Genomic DNA, 20,250 nt, shown 5'->3' on the forward strand with positions numbered 1-20,250 from the left:
GTTAGAAGATCCTCCAGTACTTGGGAGTGTCCAATCACTGAGATTTCTCACATCTCAATAAGGCAGGGTGCACACTTACTTGAAAACAGTTCATTTTCCACAGACTTGAAATGCTTTTTCTGTAGTGTTTCAGCTAGCATTTTGCGGTTTTGTGAAGCGTTTTTGGTGTTATAGATTTCAGATATTGTTACAGTAAAGCTGTTACTGAACAGCTACTGTAACAAAAACACCTGGCAAACCGCTCTGAAGTGCCGTTTTTCAGAGCGGTTTGCGTTTTTCCTATACTTAACATTGAGGCAGAAAGGCATCCGCAATCCAAAATTTGCAGCAGCCCGGGAGTATGCGTTTCAGCAAAACGCCTTCCGCTCTGGTGTGCACCAGCCCATTGAAATACATTACCCTAGCGGATCCGCACCCGCAAGCGGATCGCAAACCGCAGCAGAACCGCTCTGGTGTGCACTAGGCCTTAGATGTGAACAAGTCAATTAACATGATTGTCACATTTGGTGCGATTCTGCATGTGGAGAAACACCCCCCTCCCCCCCCCCCCCCCCCCCAAAAAAAACAAAAAAACACACACACACGTTATACTATGTCTATCCGCCTTAAAATGTATCTTGCTACCTGTGCATGGGATCCTAACACTTACGTAGGAAGTAGACAAATCTAAAGTGCAGACAGTAATTAACGTACACAAAAGACAAAAAAAAAAAAAAAAAAAAAAAAAAAAACAAGATTAAAAAAAAAAAAAAAAAAGTGTTTTTTTTTTTTTTTTTTTAAACCATCTTCTAAGAAGCTCAAAAGCAACAACGTTACCCATGTTCTATATTTCCCGACATCATAACAGCAGAATCCAGAAACAGTCGAAGGTTTGGGGGTGTTTATTTTCAAATTTGTTTCAAATGTACAAAAAATAAAATAAAAAATTAACAAAAACCAATACCATCAAGTTAGAGAACCCCCCAAACCCGATCCCTCCCAACCTAGATGGAAAAGTGGTGCCCCCCTCAAGGTCCTTGGATGTTTTCAACAGTGCATCTAAAAATCTCTAATCAACTGTCATATCCCCGTATCAGGAAAGTGAGCGCTGCATCAGTGTCCACACTGTTTTCCCAATTGATCCCAGTAACGTCAGGATGTCAACCCCACCCGGGAGAAACTGCCGATTGGACAAAATAATCTCATTTACAACTCTTCCTTCTTTTTCTTCTTGGGTTTTTCATCTTCTTTAACAATTGGAGGATTGGTTGCCTCCTTCCTCAAGTAACCAAGGAAGTCATGGACCTCTCTGCCACCCTGAAATAGAAAAGTCAATTAATGCCTAAAAAACACTACTACAGGCATAAATAAATCCATAGACCTGTAAAGGAACTAAGGAGGTGCAGATGTTTTCACCCATCTTCCTGCACACCATAGTCAATGCTAGAGGCTTCAATCTCCCCACAGAGTGTCAATCTGTGCCTACCTCCTTGCACATCAAAGTGATGCAATCTGAGCATCATCCCACCCACAAAATATGAATACCTAAAAAACGAGATTTCTGGTCATGTGAGAATTTCTGGTGATGTTTTAGCTGCACAAGCCTTATTTCACAACAAAACAAAAAAAAAACAACAACATTTGTGAGAGACAAGACTATGGCTTATTTGCAATTCACTTTTTCTCCTAGGTGAGGTTTTCACATCTTCTCAAATTTCTTAAAATCCCCAGCAAGCAGGAAAACATTCAAAATAATTTTGATAGTATGTTAATTATTCAGACGGATGGCATTTTAGAACTGTGCCTAGAGTTTTACACCTAGTGGGTGGGGAGCAGGAGTTAAAGTTCAGTAGCTTTGGATCAGAGATGAGGACCAACTATAGTTGTCATGCACTGAAAGTTTATGTTGCCAAGGTCTCACAATGCTATCAGCTTGGCTTGTGGTTAGCTTCACTAGGATTCAGAAGCAGCTACAAGAGTCATGGTAATATTTCACCGGCAGCCAGACGCCTAGCTCCAGGACATATTTTGCACAGTTTCTCATAACTACTCATTATGGCTTTGTGTAAAGCTACAATAGAACCTGGGTTCAATATCCATGTCTTTAGGCATTAAATTATGCAAAAGCTACCTGGTGCACTTAAGTTGGATTGTCCAGCGTCCCTGGTTTTCAGAAAACTCTTGTACCCAGGCAGGTACATTACAAGCATGTTGGAAACGGATCTACAGATTACTGTATCATCTACAGTATGCACATCTCTTCTAGCAGTGGCAGTGATCTGCTTGTATAAGTTCTCAGCATGCAGCCAAGTTCAAATACTGAAGCCAAAAAAGTCAGCATGGCAGCCAGGTAATTAGCCTTAAAATATATGTGATGAGGCCACACATTAGATAGTTCTGGCCTGAGGCAGCTGAGTGTATGGCGGCCCCAAGGTGTTGCAGAGAGATAGAGATTGCTGGATAGGCCGAGCACCTGCCTACACAGCAACAGAATAAGTCTCTAGCCTGAAGGCTAGCGCCAGATCTATACAGAACTCAGACAGGAACGGTTACCTGTCCCAATCGCTGCAAGCAATACATTATTGCTGGAGCGCTGTCAAACAATGGGCAGATCCATTTCTAAGGACACATGCACAGTCATGCAAATGTGCTTGCATGTCACCTAGAAAAACAAATGTAATAGCTTTAACCACAATCCCAGTAAGACAGAACAGAAGTAATAGTAATAATAATAAAAAAAAATAAGTAGTGTAGCTTAACCCCTTCAGGACCGGCTGCCTACCCCTTAATCGGGGGGGGGGGGGGGGGGGGGGGTTCAGGCAGCCAGATCCCTGCTGGGGTTTGCTGGGCTGTGTGTCCCCTGCCTCCAGCCTTTACTCAATTCCCAGGCTCCAGCTATGAGCAGCTGTGGACCCCTCCGCTCTCGCTGGCTTCCCCGCTGCACTGACGCCAAGTTCCAGGTCGCGGCTTGATAACGTTATCAAGCCGGGACCCGGCACTTAGCGTCAATACAGCAGGGATGCAGGCCAGAGCGAAGGAAAGCGACGATCGTCAGGGGAACGGCACGAGGGCAAGCTGCTGGAAGTAGATTTAAACTGTCGATCCTCAAAAGGTGAAAAAGAAGAAGTAGTTATTACAATTTTAGAAGTGGTCTATTGTTGACTGTTGTACACCAGACTGGCGGCTTTATAAAACTCTAGCAACACAAGTTGTTATCTATAAACAGCCCTGAGGAGATGTGCCCTCAGGGTCAGCAATGTAACCCGTACAGGAGGGAACTCGCACACTCAGGAGGAGCCCTCAGGGTCAGCAATGTCACCTGTACAGGAGGGAACTCACACACTCAGGAGAGGAGCCCTCAGGGTCAGAAATGTAACCTTACAGGAGGGAACTCGCACACTCAGGAGAGGAGGCCTCAGGGTCAGCAATGTCACCTGCACATGAGGGAACTCACTCAGCTTACCTCATATCTCTTTGGAGTCTGCTTGCTTCCAGCTGGTGAAAAGTAGATTGTTGGGAACCTTAAGAAAAAAAAAAAAAAGAAAAGAAAAGGAGGTTACATGTCAGTAAACGCTTCACAGCCAAACAGGCATTCAGGGCTTGTAATTTAAAGCCACAGTTTTTACATACAATGGACATTTAAGGGGGGGGGGGGGGGGTGGAGGATTTAAAGTTTTACTTACCTGGGGCTTTCACCACCCTGGAGATGTCCTGTGTCCTCGTCATCCTGTAACCATGCTCCGGTCCCCCGCCAAGTTTCATTTTCAGTGGCAAGTGCGTCTGTGCAGCTCTGGCCACGTGCATCCCTCGATCGTGCACCCGTCTCCATCCCTCGCATGCACAGTATGCCTGCACATGACGGAGACTGGAGCACTGGCCCGGAAAACTAACATTAGCGGCAGGGGACTAAAGCATCGTTACAGGATAGCAAGGGCACAGGACATCTCCAGGGTGGTGGAAGCCAAAGGTAAGCAAGACTTTATCCACAGTAGAACATTTTATTTTGAAACTACAGTGGTCAAAAACTGATAAATAATGAATTTCTAATTTTTTTTTCTTATTCCCATTAAAATGCATCTGTAACAAAATAAGTCCTAGCAAAATTTACCACCCAAAGAAAGCCTTATTGGTAGTGAAAAAAAAAACCACCAAGATATAGATCATTTCGTTGTGATGAGTAGCAATTAAGTTATTGGCGAATGAAAGGGAGGAGGCGCCGACAGGTCAAAATTGCTCTGGTCCTAAGAGGAAAAACCCCTCAGTTGTCAAGAAGAAATAAAAAAAAACCTTACCCTCTGACTTCATAATTGGGAGGCACATCATTGGCTGTGGCATCCATTTTGGCAATAACAATGTTTGGATCTCCAGACAGCTGTATAAAAACGAACAACATTTTAAGCTAGTCCCCCTTGTACAGACAAAGCCAGACACAGCTGAACAGAATGCTGCATACCTTCTCTCCAAGCTCTTTGTATTTAGGCTCCAGGTTCTTGCAGTGTCCACACCAGGGAGCATAGAATTCAATGAGAACATCTTTGCTGTCATCATTTACAAGCTCGTCAAAGTTTTCAGCCACAACCACCTGTAAAGATAGATCCAATTTATTGGTACTGAAACAAATTCCACTTTAAATACCTCATGAGTCCTTTTCATGACTTCCTCTGGATGTTGCCATTCACTGGAGATATGCTCTTACTGAAGTATAAGAATTATTGATACCGTTTGATACTTTTCTGTCTGTGTGATCCTCTTTAGTATGAGTTTTGTTTCCATTGCTAATGTGGCTGTTGTGCTATTGGAGACCTCAGACATGGGTGATGAAATATACTGCAACCTGTACAGAGTTTACTAGAGCGTGTACAGAACTGCATCAGCTCGGGAAACTCCTCATTAAAGTGGACCCAAATTAAAAATACAAGATTTCAGAAATAAAATCTATTTTCTAAATTATAATAATAAATAGCAGCCTTTTTTCAGCTGCATGATGACAAATATAAAATATTTTACATTTATTGGAGGAACCCCTCCCTTCCTTTCAAATTGCCGGAATTTTTCCGGCAAACTGGTGGAGTAGATGGTGTCTGGCAATGGAGGAATTGCTAATGGCTGCCCCCAGTATAATCCTAGCTATGAAAAGAGAGGGGTGAAAAGCATGCACTGAAATGATCATAGGTTTGAAAGAGTGTTTATTTATCTTTGTACATGTCAGAGTGGTGCAACTAAATATTTTTAATAAAGAAAATGTTTGGTTTGGGTCCGCTTTAATTAGAGATTACACTTAAAAGGTTTCAATCTTTTTGGTAATTTCTGAGAAAACATTCTCTGCAGAACAATCCCACCTACTTGAAAGTGTATCAGGCAAAGTAACAATAGCGGCCAGAAAATTCTGGAAGGAGAGCAGGAGTGAGATCAGAGGTAGGACCAAGTCAGTAGAGAAGACCAGAAGCAATGTCTGCCCATGCCACAGAATGGCAGAAAAACTAAGAATGAATAAAGGGCGCCCATAGTGCAATGAGAAGAAAGATCTTCCAGTCCAAGCACAAGCTGGGTTACTATTTTAGTAGTGGGCTTCCAAGGGAGGCATGCAAGACAACACTGCAGCAGTCTGCGGAACTGGTGAGCTTCAATTGCCATGTTGTAGAAGCATGTAGCAAAGTTATGATTACAAGGAAAGCAAGGAGTAAAGCCGGGGGTGGGGGAAGAGGAAGACCATCCAACAGGTCCATATGTTTATCTGTTACAAACATCAAGCTTGGTGTGAAGATTGTATCAGAGGTAAAAGGTCCAAGGGAAAGTACTTATTTCAACCTCCTAAAGAAGACTGGCTTATAGATCATTTAGTGTTCATAAGGACATTAAAGCGGACCTGGACTCAGAACTTGCTCTTTGCTTTAAAAACATAACAGCATAATAACCTTTAAAGACAAAACTGTTAGTTAATAAAAATACTGCAAAAAAAAAAAAAAAAAAATATATATGCAGTGCATCTACTTCCTGGTTTCATAGAAGCAGACACAGGGTTAACATCCTGTGTTTACAAATAGCAGTTCTGCTGTGGCAGAGGAGATTCCTAAGCTGACATAGCTGAAGAGATCAAATTACACTGACACAGATGAGGGGGGGATTAGACACACTAAACTCTTTAAAGGGAACCTAAACTGAGAGGGATATGGATGTTTCCTTTTAAACAATACCAGTTACCTGGCAGTCCTGCTGATCTCTTTGGTTGCAGAAGTGGCTGTATCACAGAGACCTGAAACAAGCATGCAGCTAATCCAGTCTGACTTCAGTCAGAGCACCTTATCTGCAGGCTTGTTCAAGGGCTGTGGCTGAAAGTATTAGAGAACCAGGATCAGCAGTAAAGTCAGGCATTATTTTAAAAGGAAAAATCCATATCCTAAGTTTAGGTTCCCTTTAAAATACATACAGGATGCATTTTTATGTTTTTCTTCTGTCCTGTGCAAGAGTTCAAGTCCAATGTATAACACTATGCATTTTTGTTAGCTGACAATGGCCTCAATTAACCACTTCCCGACCGCCGTATATACAATTGGCGGCCGGGAAGTGGACCCCGCAAGGACCGCCGTATTGACAATTGGCAGCGGTCCTTGTAGGGGCATGGGCGGAGCGATCGCGTCATCAGTGACGCGATCCTCCGCCTCCGCCTGCCGCCGCTCACCCGCCGCAACATCCCGCCGGCCATACGGAAGCGCCGGCGGGATGTTAACCCGACGATCGCCGCATACAAAGTGTATAATACACTTTGTAATGTTTACAAAGTGTATTATACAGGCTGCCTCCTGCCCTGGTGGTCCCAGTGTCCGAGGGACCACCAGGGCAGGCTGCAGCCACCCTAGTCTGCACCCAAGCACACTGATTTCTCCCCCCCCCCCCTGCCCCAGATCGCCCACAGTACCCCTCAGACCCCCCCCCCCCTGCCCACCCCCCAGACCCCTGTTTGCACCCAATCACCCATCAATCACTCCCTGTCACTATCTGTCAACGCTATTTTTTTTTTATCCCCCCCCCCTGCTCCCTCCTGATCACCCCCCCCACCCCTCAGATTCTCCCCAGACCCCCCCCCCCCCATGTATTGTATGCATCTATCCCCCCTGATCACCTGTCAATCACCTGTCAATCACCCATCAATCACCCCGTCACTGCCACCCATCAATCAGCCCCTAACCTGCCCCTTGCGGGCAATCTGATCACCCACCCACACCAATAGATCGCCCGCAGATCCGACGTCCGATCACCTCCCAAGTGCAGTGTTTACATCTGTTCTCTACCCTAAACACCCACTAATTACCCATCAATCACCCACTGTCACTGCTACCTATCAGATTAGACCCCCTATCTGCCCCTAGGGCACTCAATCACCCGCCCACACCCTCAGAATGCTCTCAGACCCCAGCCCTGATCACCTCGCCAGTGCATTGCTTGCATCTATTCCCCCCTCTAATCACACCTTGAGACACCCATCACCTCCTGTCACCCCCTAACACACCTACCCATCAGATCAGGCCCTAATTTGCCCCGTGTGGGCTCCTGATCACTCGGCCAAACCCTAAGATCCCCCTCAGACCCCCTTCCGATCACCTCCCCAGTGCATTGATTGCATCTATTTTCCCCCTCTAACCACCCCCTGAGACACCCATCAATCACCTCCTGTCACCCCCCTAGCACTCCTATCCATCAGATCAGGCCCAATACAACCTGTCATCTAAAAGGCCACCCTGCTTATGACCGGTTCCACAAAATTCGCCCCCTCATAGACCACCTGTCATCAAAATTTGCAGATGCTTATACCCCTGAACAGTCATTTTGAGACATTTGGTTTCCAGACTACTAGTTAAAGTAACTACCAAGTTAGCGGAAAATGACACTTTGTGAAAAAAAAAACAATTAATATCAATTTCCGCTAACTTGTGACAAAAAAATAAAAACTTCTATGAACTCACCATACTCCTAACGGAATACCTTTGGGTGTCTTCTTTCTAGAATAGGGTCATTAGTGGGGTTCCTATACTGCCCTGGCATTTTAGGGGCCCTAAACCGTGAGGAGTAGTCTTGAAACCAGATGTCGCAAAATGACCTGTGAAATCCTAAAGGTACTCATTGGACTTTGGGCCCCTTAGCGTACTTAGGGTGTAAAAAAGTGCCACACATGTGGTACCGGCCGTACTCAGGAGAAGTAGTATAATGTGTTTTGGGGTGTATTTTTACACATACCCATGCTAAGTGGGAGAAATATCTCTGTAAATGACAATTGTTTGATGTTTTTTTACACACAATTGTCCATTTACATAGAAATTTCTCCCACCCAGCATGGGTATGTGTAAAAATACACCCCAAAACACATTATACTACTTTTCCTGAGTACGGCGGTACCACATGTGTGACACTTTTTTGCAGCCTAGGTGCGCTAAGGGGCCCAACGTCCTATTCACAGGTCATTTTGAGGCATTTGTTTTCTAGACTACTCCTCGCGGTTTAGGGCCCCTAAAATGCCAGGGCAGTATAGGAACCCCACAAATGACCCCATTTTAGAAAGAAGACACCCCAAGGTATTCCGTTAGGAGTATGGCGAGTTCATAGAAGATTTTATTTTTTGTCACAAGTTAGCGGAAATGGATTTTAATTGTGTTTTTTCACAAAGTGTCATTTTCCGCTAACTTTTGACAAAAAATAAAATCTATGAACTCACCATACTCCTAACGGAATACCTTGGGGTGTCTTCTTTCTAAAATGGGGTCATTTGTGGGGTTCCTATACTGCCCTGGCATTTTAGGGGCCCTAAACCGTGAGGAGTAGTCTTGAAACGAAATTACTCAAAATGACCTGTGAAATCCTAAAGGTACTCATTGGACTTTGGGCCCTTTAGCGCAGTTAGGGTGCAAAAAAGTGCCACACATGTGGTAACGCCGTACTCAGGAGAAGCAGTAGAATGTGTTTTGGGGTGTATTTTTACACATACCCATGCTGAGTGGGAGAAAGATCTCTGTAAATGGACAATTGTGTGTAAAAAAAACAAAAAAACAAATCGTCATTTACAGAGATATTGCTCCCACCCAGCATGGGTATGTGTAAAAATACACCCCAAAACACATTATACTACTTCTCCTGAGTACGGCAATACCACATGTGTGGCACTTTTTTGCAGCCTAACTGCGCTAAGGGGTCCAAAGTCCAATGAGCACCTTTAGGCTTTACAGGGGTGCTTACAATTTAGCACCCCCAAAATGTCAGGACAGTAAACACACCCCACAAATGACCCCATTTTGGAAAGTAGACCCTTCAAGGTATTCAGAGAGGGGCATGGTGAGTCCGTGGCAGATTTCATTTTTTTTTTTTTGTCGCAAGTTAAAAGAAATGGAAACTTTTTTTTTTTTTTCTCACAAAGTGTCATTTTCCGCTTACTTGTGACAAAAAATAAATATCTTCTATGAACTCACTATGCCTCTCAGTGAATACTTTGGGATGTCTTCTTTCCAAAATGGGGTCATTTGGGGGGTATTTATACTGTCCTGGAATTCTAGCCCCTCATGAAACATGACAGGGGGTCAGAAAAGTCATAGATGCTTGAAAATGAGAAAATTCACTTTTTGCACCATAGTTTGTAAACGCTATAACTTTTACCCAAACCAATAAATATACACTGAATGGGTTTTTTTTTAATCAAAAAACATGTTTGTCCACATTTTTCGCGCTGCATGTATACAGAAATTTTACTTTATTTGAAAAATGTCAGCACAGAAAGTTAAAAAAATCATTTTTTTGCCAAAATTCATGTCTTTTTTGATGAATATAATAAAAAGTAAAAATCGCAGGAGCAATCAAATAGCACCAAAAGAAAGCTTTATTAGTGACAAGAAAAGGAGCCAAAATTCATTTAGGTGGTAGGTTGTATGAGCGAGCAATAAACCGTGAAAGCTGCAGTGGTCTGAATGGAAAAAAGTGGCCGGTCCTTAAGGGGTAGAAAGCCCTAGGTCCTCAAGTGGTTAACTAAGCTCATCTCCTGTCTTTAATAACGTTTCTATAGTTATCACCATGGTGACGAGATGTAGTATTCAGGAAACATTTTACCTCAGGCAAACCTAAAGTTAACTCTTCTGTCTTTAAGTTAACTATTCAATCCTTAAAATAACTCCAGAGTTAAAGACAGGTTGTTGATTAACTGCATGTGAAAATAACTAGAGGTGGTAACAACTACAGGAGGTAACTTAACCACTTAACGACCGCCCCCAGCCGATGGGCGGCGGCAAAGTCCGGGCCCAAACGACCGCAATACGCCCATCGGCGGGGGCGGCATCAGCGGTGGCTGTGCGGCGATCGCGTCATCAATGACGCGATCGCCGCCGGCAATAGGCTCCGCCCACTCTGCACGGAAAACCCGCCGGCCAATTAGCAGCGCCGGCGGGTTTCAAATGCGGCGATCCGGCCAATCAGAGGAGTATAATACACTGTTATTGTAACAAAGTGTATTATACTGGCTGCCTCCTCCGCTGATGGTCACTCGTCGTGCGACCATCAGAGAGGACGGCAGCCATTAGCTAGGTGAAAGCAAAACACACTTTGCCCCACACAGACCCCCCGATCGCCCACCCCAGCCCTCAGAACCCCCCCTGACCACCCCAGCACACCAGCATCTGCACCCCACCACCCACCTAAAAACCCATCAATCACTCCCTGTCACTATCTAGGGACGCTATCCCCTAGGTTAGGTCCCTAACTGCCTCCTAGGGTCCCCTGATCACCCCCCTACCCTCAGATCCCCCCCAGACCCCCCTCCCAGACCACCCCCCTGTATGCTGTATACAGCTATATAGCTGTCTTACCCACTGATCACCTGTCTATCACCCATCTATCACCTGTCTATCACCCCTTGTCACCACCACCCATCAGCGCAGACCCTAAACTGTCCCTTGGGGGCACCTGATCACCCACCCAGACCCTCAGATTGCCCTCAGACCCCCCCCTCCTGATAACCTCCCCAGTGCATTGTTTACATCTATTCTCCCCTGTAATCCCTCACTGATCTCCTATCGTCACCCCCTGTGTCTGCCACCCACCAGATCAGGACCCAGTCTGCCCCGTGCGGGCACCTAATCAACCCCCCCACACCCTTAGATCGCCCTCAGCCCCCCCCCCCCCCCCCCAATCACCTTCCCAGTGCATTGTATTTGATTGTGCTGCAATTGTATTTGATTGTGCTGACATTCAATTTCATTGTGCTGACATTCAATTTCATTGTGCTGTAATTGTATTTGATTGTCCCGTGATTTTTTTGATTGTCCCGTGATTGCCCTTTGATTGGCCTGTGATCGGCTTTGATTGTCCCGTGATCGGCTTTGATTGTCCCGTGATCGGCTTTGATTGTCCCGTGATCGGCTTTGATTGTCCCGTGATCGGCTTTGATTGTCCCGTGATCGGCTTTGATTGTCCCGTGATCGGCTTTGATTGTCCCGTGATCGGCTTTGATTGGCCTGTGATCGGCTTTGATTGTGTCGTGATTGGTTTGATTGGCCTGTGATTGGCCTGTGATTTGCTTTGATTGGCCTGTGATCGGCTTTGATTGTGTCGTGATTGGTTTGATTGCCCTGTGATTGACTTTGATTGTCCCGGGAATTGAGTGCCCTGTGATTGGCCTGCGATTGCCCTGTGATTGCCTGCGATTGCCCTGTGATTGTTTCTGATTGCCTCCGATTCCCCACTCGCCACCACCCCCCTGTCACTATCCAAGTGATCTAAAAACAGTGAAAACTGTCACTTTTTTAGTATCACTAGTGTTAGCAGTTAGGCCAGTTAGCTAGGCCCCTTTGTAAGTGTCAGTTAGTGCTCAGCCCACTGCACCACAGTCACTAATTAGCGTCATCACTGTCGCTAATCAACATTGGTACTATATAGTATCTGTAAGTGATCATTACTGATCGCAGTCAGATCTATTAGGGTCACTAGGATCCACAAAAAAAAAACGCAGTGTTTGCCCGATCAGGCCTGATCGTTCGCCTGCACTTGCGTTCAGCCCGCCCCACCGCAGTGACAGAATTTTTTTTCTGATCACTGCAAAAAACACTGTACAATAGCTGTGGCACTGTAAACCTCAGTTTTGATTTATTTTTTTTATCAAAACTCAGTGAGCACAGCTTTCTACCTCTCAAATACTCCCTTTTGCTAGGTAGGTGCTCTTTTTTCTGCGTAGTCTCAGAGGAATACCCCCTAAATTTAGCAGCCCACCATGGCAAGAAAGGGGTATTCCGATGATGAGGTTCTCAGGTACATGGCCCAGTCGGATGAGGACGATTGGGACGCCTCATTCGACGAATCTTCCGGGTCAGAGTTTGAACCTGAATTGAGCAGTGGCTCACTGACCGATAGTGATGACGAGGTTGAGGTCCCGGCTAAAGCCAGGCGTACCACACCCCATGTTGTTGGACCGCAGGTGGCGCAGGATCAGCCTCAAGGGCAGCAGAGTGGTGTTCGTGCTGGTCTGAGATTTCATAGTGGGGCAGGCACCAGCAGCACAACATCTCCTGGACCTAGCACCAGTACTTCCGTAGACCCTGGTGAAGTGGCGAGCACCAGCATGGAAGTTGAAACTGGTTCGGTGGCACGTGCAGTAAGATCCCAGTCGCAGCCACCAAGAAGACGGGCCCGTACTACCCCTAATTTACCAGAGGTGCTGGCAAACCCAAATTGGCAATCCCCTGATTCCGCCGCACCCGTACTTCCCCCTTTCACCGCCCAGTCTGGAGTCCAGGTGGAGACAGATAATCTAGGATCGGCCCTAGACTTTTTCTATCTGTTCTTCACCCAGGATCTCTTGGACTTAATTGTGGCAGAGACCAACCGTAAGGCCACACAATATATAACCGCCAATCCAGAAAAGTACCTTGCCCAGCCTTTTCGGTGGAAACCAGTCCAAGTTTCCGAAATGAAAATTTTTTTGGGCCTTCTCCTTCACACGGGACTAGTAAAGCAGAATGTGTTGCGGTCTTATTGGTCTACGGACCCAGCACATCATGTTCCCCTGTACTCTGCTGCCATGTCCAGGACACGATTTGAGAACATCCTGAGCTTCCTGCACTTCAATGACAACGAAACCTGTCATCGAAGTGACCACCCTGCTTTTGACCGGCTCCACAAAATTCGACCCCTCATAGACCACCTGTCATCCAGATTTGCAGATGCTTATACCCCTGACCAGGACATCTGCGTAGACGAGTCCCTCATACGCTTTACCGGGCGCCTTCGCATCAAACAGTACATCCCAAACAAGCGCGCCCGGTATGGGGTGAAACTGTATAAGCTCTGTGAAAGGGCCACAGGCTATACATCTTATTTTAGGGTCTATGAGGGAAAAGACTCAAAATTGGAGCCGGTCGGATGCCCTGACTACCTGGGGAGCAGTGGAAAGGTTGTGTGGGACTTGGTGTCACCCTTGTTCCAGAAGGGGTACCATCTTTTTGTGGACAATTATTACACAAGTGTGGCCCTCTTTCAGCACTTAAAAATAGAAAAAATCCGATGCTGTGGCACCGTGCGGCCTAGTCGCCGGGGCTTCCCCCAACGGCTCATTACCACCAAACTTCAACGGGGGCAGAGGGCCGCCTTGTGTGCTGACGACCTGCTCGCGGTGAAATGGAAGGACAAGAGGGAGGTTTACTTCCTGTCCACCATTCACGCAGACACGACAGTTGAAATTCAACGGCGAACTAAGGTCATTGAAAAACCCCTTGTCGTCCACGAGTATAATACTAACATGGGAGGGGTGGACTTCAATGACCAGAGGTTAGCGCCCTATTTAGTTGCCCGAAAAACAAGACGCTGGTATAAAAAAGTGTCTTTTTACCTCATTCAATTGGCAATTTACAACAGCTTTGTTCTCTACAGTAAGGCTGGGAGAACTGGCTCGTTTATTCAATTTAATAAACAGATCGTGATGGAACTCCTGTATCCAGGAGGTGCCGTGGCCCAACCCCAAGATGCAACTAGCCGGCTACATGGAAGGCATTACGCCTATCCAATTCCGACTACCCCAGGTCAACGAATCCGAAGAAAACGCTGTCGTGTCTGCAGCAGGGCTGGAATAAGGCGTGACACCACTGTTTATTGTCCCACCTGTCCTGACCAGCCTGGCCTATGCCTAGGGGAGTGTTTTGAGAGGTACCACGAGCAGGTACACTATTAGAGAATAGGGAACTCCACACACAGCGGTAGGCACACAAGGGTCTCTCAGTGCTATTTCACACTGCTGCGATGCGTTAGGGCAAAATGCCTAGCAAAAGTCACACTTTGCGGTCCCCCCCTACGCCGGAAGTGCTTGACTTAACGCTAGTGCATGCCTACGTTACTGCGTGGCTTCTGTGGCAATATCGATCGGCGCGGAAGTCATGTTAGTCTATGGCGACGCAGTTCATTACTAGGCCGAATGCTACTCTTGTGGTATTGCCTGAAGGTCTGTTTTGGACGATACGGTGCGGCGGGCTCGACCCACCGGATATGTCAATATGCAGTGTGAAACCAAACATCGGGTTTCCAGAGACCCTAATACACAGGGCTGCCAGAAACCTCTCCTTTCACTTGGGACAAATTGCGTAATGTATTTCGCCACAACTCTGTGCGATTTGCACTTCGCACATTGTTCCATGGGGGAGGAGAGGTTTGTCCTCGGGAGGTAAGTTAAAAAAAAAAAAAAAAAAACAGGTAAGCAAAGAAGTTAATGTTTGGTTTGCAATGTTAAGTTTTTTATTAAAAAAGTTCAAAGGTTATTAATGTTAATGAAGTAATTGCTTTGCTGCTTGCTTGTTTTTTGGGGTTTTTTTTCTCTTTTTCCATCCAATAACCTTCCAGGTGGACCGAGCGAACGACTAACCAGCTGCAGTACTGATGGTGCATCCTGACAGAACGTTGCGCGTCTGTCAGCTTACACACAAGTCGGTGCATGCAGCGCTGCAGGACGAGATTTCTCCTCCGCAGTCAAAAAGATACGTTTGCCGAGGCATATGGGCCGAGGCGTGGTGTTGGGGATTCATATGCTTTGGCAAACACTTTGTATCAAAAAAGAACTCTGGCAATGATTTGTTCATCCACATCGATCGGTGTGAATGGATAAATCAGGTTTGCCAGGGCATACGAGCTGGTGGGTTTGGATTTTTGGGGCGGCAGCTCCTATGTCCTGGCAGACGCCTTCCTCTTTTTTTTTTTTCAAAATTTTTTGGCATCCACATTGATTGATTGTTTGACGTTCATTTTTCCTTTCAGCCCACAGTGCATTACCCTTATGCCCAATATAAGGAGTATAGCAGAAACTCCTAATACTGGCCATACATGTAATGATTGCAGAGACCCTAAAATGCCAGGACAGACCCCACGAATGATGCCATTTTGGAAAGAGGACACCCCAAAGTATTCCGTGAGGTGCATGGTGAGTTCATAGAATGTTTTATTTTTTGTCACAAGTTAGCAGAAATTGTGGTTTTGTGTTTTTGTTTTTTTTTTCACAAAATGTCATTTTCCGCTAACTTGTGACAAAAAATAAAATTTTCTATGAACTCACCATGGCCCTCATGGAATACCTTAGCGTGTATTCTTTCCAAAATGGGGTCATTTGTGGGGTTTTTTAACTGTCCTGGCAAGTGGGCGGGGTGCTAAATTTTGAGCACCCCTGTAAAGCCTAAAGGTACTCATTGGACTCTGGGCCCCTTAGCGCAGTTAGGGTGCAAAAAAGTGCCACACATGTGGTATCGCCGTACTCGGGAGAAGTAGTATAATGTGTTTTGGGGTGTATTTTTACACATACCTATGCTGGGTGGGAGAAATACCTCTGTAAATGACAATCTTTTGATTTTTTTTACACACAATTGTCCATTTACAGAGTTATTTCTCCCACCCAGCATGGGTATGTGTAAAAATACACCCCAAAACACATTGTACTACTTCTCCCGAGTACGGCGATACCACATGTGTGGCACTTTTTTGCACCCTAACTGCGCTAAAGGGCCCAAAGTCCAATGAGTACCTTTAGGATTTCACAGGTCATTTTGCGGAATTTGATTTCCAGACTACTCCTCACGGTTTAGGGCCCCTAAAATGCCAGGGCAGTATAGGAACCCCACAAATGACCCCATTTTAGAAAGAAGACACCCCAAGGTATTCAGTTAGGAGTATGGGAAGTTCATAGAAGATTTTATTTTTTTGTCACAAGTTAGCGGAAATTGATTTTAATTGTTTTTTCCCACAAAGTGTCATGTTCCGCTAACTTGTGACAAAAAATAAAATCTTCTATGAACTCACCATACTCCTAACGGAATACCTTGGGGTGTCTTCTTTCTAAAATGGGGTCATTTGTGGGGTTCCTATACTGCCCTGGCATTTTAGGGGCCCTAAACCGTGAGGAGTAGTCTGAAAATCAAATTCCGCAAAATGACCTGTGAAATCCTAAAGGTACTCATTGGACTTTGGGCCCTTTACCGCAGTTAGGGTGCAAAAAAGTGCCACACATGTGGTATTGCCGTACTCGGGAGAAGTAGTATAATGTGTTTTGGGGTGTATTTTTACACATACCCATGCTGGGTGGGAGAAATACCTCTGTAAATGACAATCTTTTGATTTTTTTACACGCGATTGTCCATTTACAGTTATTTCTCCCACCCAGCATGGGTATGTGTAAAAATACACCCCAAAACACATTATACTACTTCTCCCGAGTACGGCAATACCACATGTGTGGCACTTTTTTGCACCCTAACTGCGCTAAAGGGCCCAAAGTCCAATGAGTACCTTTAGGATTTCACAGGTCATTTTGCGGAATTTGATTTCCAGACTACTCCTCACGGTTTAGGGCCCCTAAAATGCCAGGGCAGTATAGGAACCCCACAAATGACCCCATTTTAGAAAGAAGACACCCCAAGGTATTCAGTTAGGAGTATGGGGAATTCATAGAAGATTTTATTTTTTTGTCACAAGTTAGCGGAAATTGATTTTAATTGTTTTTTTCCACAAAGTGTCATGTTCCGCTAACTTGTGACAAAAAATAAAATCTTCTATGAACTCACCATACTCCTAACGGAATACCTTGGGGTGTCTTCTTTCTAAAATGGGGTCATTTGTGGGGTTCCTATACTGCCCTGGCATTTTAGGGGCCCTAAACCGTGAGGAGTAGTCTTGAAACCAAATGTCGCAAAATGACCTGTGAAATCCTAAAGGTACTCATTGGACTTTGGGCCCTTTAGCGCAGTTAGGGTGCAAAAAAGTGCCACACATGTGGTATCGCCGTACTCGGGAGAAGTAGTATAATGTGTTTTGTGGTGTATTTTTACACATACCCATGCTGGGTGGGAGAAATAACTCTGTAAATGGACAATTGTGTGTAAAAAAAAATTAAAAAATTGTCATTTACAGAGATATTTCTCCCACCCAGCATGGGTATGTGTAAAAATACACCCCAAAACACATTATACTACTTCTCCTGAGTACGGCAATACCACATGTGTGGCACTTTTTTGCAGCCTAACTGCGCTAAGGGGTCCAAAGTCCAATGAGCACCTTTAGGCTTTACAGGGGTGCTTACAATTTAGCACCCCCAAAATGTCAGGACAGTTAACACACCCCACAAATGACCCCATTTTGAAAAGTAGACCCTTCAAGGTATTCAGAGAGGGGCATGGTGAGTCCGTGGCAGATTTCATTTTTTTTTGTCGCAAGTTAGAAGAAATGGAAACTTTTTTTTATTTTTTTGTCACAAAATGTCATTTTCCGCTTACTTGTGACAAAAAATATCTTCTATGAACTCACTATGCCTCTCAGTGAATACTTTGGGATGTCTTCTTTCCAAAATGGGGTCATTTGGGGGGTATTTATACTATCCTGGAATTCTAGCCCCTCATGAAACATGACAGGGGGTCAGAAAAGTCATAGATGCTTGAAAATGGGAAAATTCACTTTTTGCACCATAGTTTGTAAACGCTATAACTTTTACCCAAACCAATAAATATACACTGAATGGGTTTTTTTTTATCCAAAACATGTTTGTCCACATTTTTCGCGCTGTATGTATACAGAAATTTTACTTTATTTGAAAAATGTCAGCACAGAAAGTGAAAAAAAATCTTTTTGCCAAAATTCATGTCTTTTTTGATGAATATAATAAAAAGTAAAAATCGCAGGAGCAATCAAATAGCAGCAAAAGAAAGCTTTATTAGTAAAAAGAAAAGGAGGTAAAATTCATTTAGGTGGTAGGTTGTATGAGCGAGCAATAAACCGTGAAAGCTGCAGTGGTCTGAATGGAGAAAAAGGCTCTGGTCCTTAAGGGGCGAAAAGACTGTGGTCCTGAAGTGGTTAAAGAGAACCCGAGGTGAGGTTCTAACAATGAAATCCCCATACAGAGGCTGGGTCTGCCTAAAGAGCCCAGCCTCTGTTGCCATTTAGATTCCCCCTAAGCCCCCCCTGCGCTCAGCGAGACCCCATTATTCACAGCCGCGCTGCCGACACTGAGCGTGTCAGCAGCGGCTGAGTTTACCTTTGTAATGCCAGTCTCCGCTCTCCCCTGCCTCCTGCATCGCTCCGGTCCCCGCCCCTTCCCTCCACGCTAATTGGAGGGAAGGGACGCGGGCGGGGACCGGAGCACTGCAGGAGGTGGGGGAGAGTGGAGACTGACGTTACAAAAGTAAACACAGCCGCACAGCGCGGCTGTGAATAATGGGGTCTTGCTGAGTGCGGGGGTGGTCGGGGGGGGGTCCTTAGGGGGAATCTAAATAGCAACAGAGGCTGGGCTCTTTAGGCAGACCCAGCCTCTGTATGGGGATTTCATTGTTAGAACCTCGCCTCGGGTTCTCTTTGAGTGAAGAGATAAGATAACTCTCTCACTGTGTGGAGGTAAGTTTTCTCTTGCCTCATCTCCAGCATGATCTTAGTGAATTGAGGCCATTGTATTTCACAATGCATAATGTGAAATGAGCCATAATGCATTTCATTTTGCATTAAGATTGGGAAAACTGAGATCAATTCAACACACTTATTTCCATTTTTATAGAAAGAAAATTTTTGAAATGGTAAAACTACTAAGGAATACAGACTGTAAGTTACTCCTTGTCATTTACTCTTCTAGAACAAGATGGTCAAACCTTTTCATGCCATATCCATATAGTTAGCTTTGTAATAAAGGGCAGCTTCTAAAGGGCTTGAGACTTAATCCACCATAGAAAGCACCTGGGAATTTTTAAACTTCACTCTCCCACACCAGGTCTGGAAAATCCCCAGAAATTGGCAACCGCCTCACAAGACATGCAAATGCTATTTTCAAAAGCAGGCTACTATAAAGCAGCGTGGGTGGGGGGAAAAAAAAAAAAAAAAATTAAAAAAAAAAATCGCATGTTTTACAATGTGCATTTTTCAAACCGCACAACTTGCTGCACAATTGTCAAAAATGCATTTAACAATAATGTAGCTCAATGGAAACGTCTCTGCGTCTTTATACATGGGGAAAATACAAGCAAAACAAAACACGCACTATCTGGAAAATGCATGAAAAACAGTTTTCTGTGGCGCCTAGTGTGCTCCTAGCCCACAGGTGTCGAACGCCAGTCCCACATGGGCCGAGGTTCTCACACATTTTTGGCACAGTTCAAACTAATTGATGGGACTGAATCAGGAAAGGTGAGGTCCATCAAGTAGAGCATGTCTACATTTCTCAGTCCATCCTAAACACTGGCATAGATATGACCCTCAATGACTAGAATTCACCACCTGTATCCTAGCCTGACAGTGGTCTGTGTAATAATTAACCCTCTGGGGGATAATCCCGAGCTGAGCTCGGGGTAAGCCGCCACAGAGGATTTCTCAGGCCCTGATGGGCAGATTTGCATAATTTTTTTTTGTTGCACGCAGCTAGCACTTTGCTAGCTCGTGTATATACCGATCGCTGCCGCTCCGCGCTGATTCGCCGCTACCCGCCGTGGCCCCCCCCCCCCCAAGACCCCGTGCGCAGCCTGGCCAATCAGTGCCAGGCAGCGCTGAGGGATGGATCGGAACTCCCTCTGACGTCACGACGTCGATGACGTCATCCCGATCATCGCCATGGCGATGGGGGAAGCCAAATAGGAAATCCCGTTCTGAACGGGATTTCCGGTTTGCTTTGACTGCCGGAGGCGATCGGAGGGGGTGGGGGGATGCCGCTGCACAGCGGCTATCATATAGCTAGCGCTAGGCTAGCTACATGATTAAAAAAAAATAATTAAAAGAGGTTAAGTGACATGCAAACCTCAAGCCCAG

At 45.3% G+C, this 20,250-nt stretch overlaps 1 protein-coding gene across 1 annotated transcript in view; it reads right to left on the reverse strand.

Annotated features, from left to right (window-relative positions):
* Window positions 1-866: 866 nt before the first annotated feature.
* Window positions 867-20,250, reverse strand: part of PDIA3 (protein disulfide isomerase family A member 3) — a 41,055-nt gene continuing 21,671 nt past the window's right edge. The window contains exons 10-13 of the mRNA XM_068275280.1: window positions 4,433-4,561; window positions 4,272-4,351; window positions 3,443-3,500; window positions 867-1,296 (exon numbers count right to left, since the gene is read on the reverse strand). Of these exons, the coding sequence (XP_068131381.1) occupies window positions 1,186-1,296; window positions 3,443-3,500; window positions 4,272-4,351; window positions 4,433-4,561 (378 nt within the window). The 3' untranslated portion in view covers window positions 867-1,185. The remainder of the gene's footprint in view (window positions 1,297-3,442; window positions 3,501-4,271; window positions 4,352-4,432; window positions 4,562-20,250) is intronic.

This window comes from Hyperolius riggenbachi, chromosome 3 (assembly GCF_040937935.1).
Source record: "Hyperolius riggenbachi isolate aHypRig1 chromosome 3, aHypRig1.pri, whole genome shotgun sequence".
Taxonomy (NCBI): Eukaryota; Metazoa; Chordata; class Amphibia; order Anura; family Hyperoliidae; genus Hyperolius; species Hyperolius riggenbachi.